This window comes from Penaeus monodon, chromosome 19, assembly GCF_015228065.2.
Source record: "Penaeus monodon isolate SGIC_2016 chromosome 19, NSTDA_Pmon_1, whole genome shotgun sequence".
Classification (NCBI taxonomy): Eukaryota; Metazoa; Arthropoda; class Malacostraca; order Decapoda; family Penaeidae; genus Penaeus; species Penaeus monodon.
In genome coordinates this window covers 2,454,738-2,460,073 of record NC_051404.1, presented here as the reverse complement: position 1 = coordinate 2,460,073, position 5,336 = coordinate 2,454,738, and the positions used below count along the sequence as shown (strand labels likewise).

The window sequence follows — 5,336 nt, the reverse complement described above, 5'->3', positions numbered from 1 at the left end:
CTCATTCATTGGTTGTCAGCTGTTATACTAGTATGATTAAAGGGACGGAAGCTGATTCGGTTTTCTGACATGTAAAGATATTTTATTCACGCTCACGGAACAGACTGTGATATAAACAATTGCAAACAGTCTTTTCGTTAATTAGTTGAATACGCAAGAAAATAAGCAATCGTTAGTAAAAATCTACAAGAAAAACAACGCAGTACAATCAGTGTCTTCCATGTAAACGAAAGCACACTCCCGATGGCGCCACACAACATATGTTTTGCCCGACACAGCGGCGGTTTTACAGACAGACTCCGAGGCTTGCTTTGTTGACGTTCTGGCATCAGCTGACCTGAGGCAATGCATCATTACATCTGGCCTCTTGCCTCGGTTTGTATTTATAACCTGTGGTAGGCGACATATGGTGAACCATACCACCCCATGAACATAATCTAGATCATATAATGAGTCGGTACACATGGGTGAGTTAGAGACATTTACATTATATAGGATTACCTTAGCGTAGGATGGTTTATCGACTAAATCGCATGGCTTTCTGATACTCTTGTAACACGAGTTGAATGGCTGGAGTGACTGATCGGAGGACTTTCTAGCATGGAAATCAGGTGAGTGCCTCTCCCTGACTGCGCCTCTGAATTGCAAGGATTTTAGCGTCGTTTGGCTTCATCCGGATTGCCGGAGATTCTGAACAGCATCGTGGACTTTGAGCTACTAACAGTAACCAGAGTGAAGATAAAATTTCCTCATCGGCACGTCACGCCGAGGCTTTGATCTTGTCAAGGACTATTGACTATTTAGACATTAACCTAGTCCAGAGTTTGATTTTCTGACTAACTATTAAAGCTAGAACCCCCCCCCCTCGACTGACGACCACGTTTGTTCCTGTAACTTCAGAGGATTCAGAAACATCAGTCATCATCTTAGAAACGCATGGCGCTGACCCTAATATCTTGAGGAGCGACCCAGAGCAAGGAGCAGCAAGCCACGACGTCACAGACACGGAAGCGTCGCCGCCGAAAGCCGAAAGCGACTGCTCGACGCAAGAGTCGAAGGACGCAGAGAAGAGGTTCAGTCGAGATTCGGCCGAGACTGACGAAGGCGATTACGCCGAAATCGGATCCCAGACTGACACCTCCACAGACACGCTGGTGTTCGATGTGTCCCAGAACGACTTAGACGCGACCTACACGGAGGAGAGCTCAAGGGGAGCGAGTGTAGAGTTCGATCAGGCGACGGGAGCCTACATTGAATATCCGAACGAAGCCTCAGACGACGAATCTCTCAAGCGAAGCCAGTCTGAGGAGGATTACAGCTCTTTAGGAGAAAACGATTCGTTTTTCGTAAACTTCGAGGAGGAGCTCGAGAAGGTAGAGCAGCAATACCCGGAATTGGAAGCCAAACACTTGCTCTCGGAAGGAGGTGAGGAGCAGGAGGAAGGTGTTGTGTGGGTGTGCGAGGTGGTAGAAGGGAGTAGTACGTGCTTCACAATAGCCGAGGAGGTAGAAGAAGAGGAGAATCCCGTAGCACAAGTCGGAAAACTGGATTCCACTATGGGGCAATATTATTCCAGTGCCTCTGGGGGAGACCCCTCCAGAGGCGATGCCTCCGGATCCCTACCTTCGTCTCCCCGGTCGTCTGAAGGCTGGAGAATGTCCATGGCTTCCACAGCAACAGTGGCTTCATCCGCCACCGCAAATTCAGACGATACTCTCGCCAAAGACATGTCAGAGCTCTCTTCGATTAATTCACGCCTGTCATATCTTGATGAAGCACAGGACGACGTTACGGTCCCATCGCTAAACCAAAACACAGACCCCGATATCGTCCCAAAGGAGACCCCGCAACCCGACCAGACTAGGCAAACAAGCATCAAAGACGCCATTGATGAGCTCGAGAGCATTGAACAGGCGGCGCAGACGCTGCTGCTGAAGCGACAGTGTAGTGACGACGAGCGTGCCACACCTGTCCCAGGCGACGCAAGTCGCTCAAAGCAATCAGGTGAGAAAATATTTTTCTCAGATCAACACCTGAATACTGAAACATATGAACTGAAATCAGGTGACAGCATGACAGTAGATTCTACTCAAAATATATACGAAAATTCCAACAAATCTGAAAAGTATGTTGGCGTTGATAAGCCTGAAAGCTCATTTTCCCCGGAGAATGTACACAAGAATGACAGGTATACAAAAGAGGAAAAAGTTTCTGTAATTATATCTGAGGACAAGCCTCCTCTGCCTCCGACAGCTGGCAGTCAGCCACCCAAAGTTGAAGTGAAACGTCGCTGGTTTTCACGCTCCAAGGAAATTCAGCCTTACATATCTCGCGAGTCCTATAACAATGATAAGATATTCAAGGAACTGGAAAGACTGCGCCGAAGCTTCCAAGAGAGCGATCTCAATGATTTCTTAGACACCCTCGAAAACACTGCCATTCCGGACGATATGGACGAGGCTTTTCTGCGGCAGCTTCTTCTCGACATCCGCGAGGACGTCGAGGGGCCGCCCCCCTTGGCCGAAGGAGGCGCTCAGTTGACGGAAGACGCCGAAGTCATCGAGACCGAGGCTGCGACACCAGTACCTGATACAGAAGCTGTTGCCGAAGAAGCGCCCCGCCAGACGGCCACGGGAAGCAAGTTCGAAAAGGTAAAGGAGAGAATTATGGAAATGATTAAAGTTCGTAAGAAGGATAAAGGCAAAGACGGAGATGACGCTGACGCACTCCACTTGCAGAAGGACGATTCCTTGTCTAATGAGCTTCTTAAGGATGATTCTAGTCGGTCTGAGACCCCGCAGATTAGCCGCTCTATCACTCCACAGTCCCTGCGGCCCGACACCCCAGATTCTAAATCAAGCAGACCGCTCACGCCAGATTCTTCAAAAGGCGACGAATCAAAGAAAGGCTTCAACATCGCCGAATTTCTCAAGAAAGGATCACCGAAATATCTTAGAAAGAAATACAAGGAACGAAAGAATCGTAAATCGGATGTACTGACAACGTCAGAGAGCGAAAGTGAGGATGCAGAAGGATATAGGAAAGACGTAAAATACTCAAATAATTCGTCTTTATCACAAAAGAAAACGATCCTAACTGATAGTCAGTCAAGCCTTAAGGGGAGCAATCGATCTCTCACCGCTTCCCAGGAACTCAAGAAGGAAGTGAGGTTCGATCTGAACACCGATACTCAGAAGAAGGGCGGTGATGAATCTAAAGACGCGAAAATAGAAGCAGCAAAACCAATAATAGTGGATGAGAAAACGAAGGATTCTCCCAGGCTCTCGGGACCACAGATGATCACATGTGAAGCTCAGCAGCAGGAAACAGTCATCCTCAAGGAATTCGAAGAGACGACGCAGGAAATGGAAAATGACTATATCCTTAATCTTCCCTCGACCGTCGAGGACATCAACGCGCGAGCCGAGAACTTGCTTCCCAGGCTACCCGAGCGAGCCAAGCCGCCAAGAAGAAGAAAGAAGTTAATCCCCGCGCCCGTCGAGGAGTTGAGTACTGACGTGCAATCTGAAACGACCTCCACGACCTCCGTTGAGTCGGTCAAGGAGACCCGCGCCGAAAGCCTGAAGGTCAATGCAGCGCTCAAGGACGAATCTCCTCCACCCTTGCCTCCTTATGACGAGGTGACAGAGCTTGAGACATGCACTCCCACGTACATACAGGTTGTTGAAACGACGCGTCATCCCGAAGACATTGCAGAAATAGTGGAAGAAATAACAGAGAGCATAGAAATAACAGAAAGAAGGGTGAAAGCCCCTACTCCTCCAGCAGTCACGACCTCATCTGCAACAGTTATCAACGAAATAATCATTCTGAACTCCGAAGCTTCAGCCTCCGTAGCGTCCACGACAGACAGCCGTTCCAGCGATGGCCTCGTGGACCCGATACCAGTGACGTCCGTTGCGACGATATCCGTTGCACCTGCCCCGGAGACGGCGGTGGTGGTGATGTACCCGCCAAGGACACTGCCGCTTCCCGTGATTCAGGAATCTCTGAACGAGGATCAAGTGTCCCTTCCGACTCCAAGTGAACCGACATTGTCCTTCAGTACTGTAACGTCAAGCGCCACGACGCCCTTAGAGGGTGACCACAACGAGTCTTTTTACGATAATGCTAATCCATTTGCAGAATTTCAAGAGGAGGAAGAAAAGACTCTCTCACTTCAGCCTGAAACAACTGAAACTATAGTCGAGTCCGAATCACCAACGAAAGCCACAAATGTGGAAACGGAAAAGAAAATGGATATTTCTGAAACAGTCGAACTAACAAATAAAGAAAATACAAATCTAGAAAAGACAGATTTACAAAAGGATATCTTGGACTCACAGATTATCGAAGTTACCCCTCAAATTTCTGAAACCCAGGTCGGAGAAGTAACTACTGAAGTAATTCCCTGTGAGTCATTTGAAGAAGTTACTCCTGGAGAGATGAAGGTAGATGATGAGAAAGTGTTTAAAGCAAAGCCTGAAGCAGAGCCTGAAGCAGAGCCTGAAGCAAAGCCTGAAGCAGAGCCTGTAGCAGAGCCTGAAACATTGCCTGAAACAGTGCCAGAAACAGTGCCTGAAGAAAAGCCAGAAGCAGAGTCTGAAGCCAAGTCAGACGTGAAGCCCGAAGCGAAGCCTGTCACGAAGGCAGAAGACATCCCCGAAGTAAAGGCAGAAGAAACAGAACGCTTGGTAACAGAGTCGTCTGTGGTAGAAGAAACAACAGAATCGAAATCGGAGACTACTGACAAAGCGACTGAAGATAGAAAAGATAAGCAGCTAACAGATTCTCAGCAGGAAGCTTGCAAGAGCCCTGAATTAGAGAAAAGGGAAATAGCTGATATTGATGCTCTTGCTGCATTGACAGCTGAGATGTTTAAATTCGCAAATGAAAATGAATCTAGCAAAACGCGAAAGCAGAAGGAGGCATTTGAATCAGCAGTCATAACTGATAGATCGGATGACACATCTGACACGGCAACTCAGAAGGACACTGCAGTTTCCGAGGCACCTCAAGCACAAACACAGGACACGAGCACTGCCACGGAGACGAAGGAGATGGTAACCCAGACGGAGCAGGAAGCCTCGCCTCGAGCGAAATCCGTAAAGGAGATGGCAAAAAGCAACACGATTGCCATTCAGACGGACGCCACTCGTCTGGTGCGCATGTACGAAGCGGCTTCCCAGACGGACACCGAGTACGAGACGGACGACCTGGAAACCGAGTCGGAATTAGAGGAGACGGCCTCGGGGCGCTACGACGCCAGCAAGTGGTTGTTCAGACCCACGAACGACGCCAAGGCGATGGACCCGCAGATGCAGGAGTTACACAAA

General features: G+C 48.7%; 1 protein-coding gene across 1 annotated transcript in view; it reads left to right on the top strand.

Moving 5' to 3' along the window:
• The window catches only part of LOC119584971 (microtubule-associated protein futsch-like), a gene marked incomplete at its 5' end in the record, with an annotated part of 346,977 nt that overhangs the window by 136,579 nt on the left and 205,062 nt on the right, over positions 1-5,336 (top strand). Inside the window, 1 exon segment of the mRNA XM_037933567.1 lies at positions 901-5,336. Within this exon segment, the coding sequence (XP_037789495.1) occupies positions 901-5,336 (4,436 nt within the window).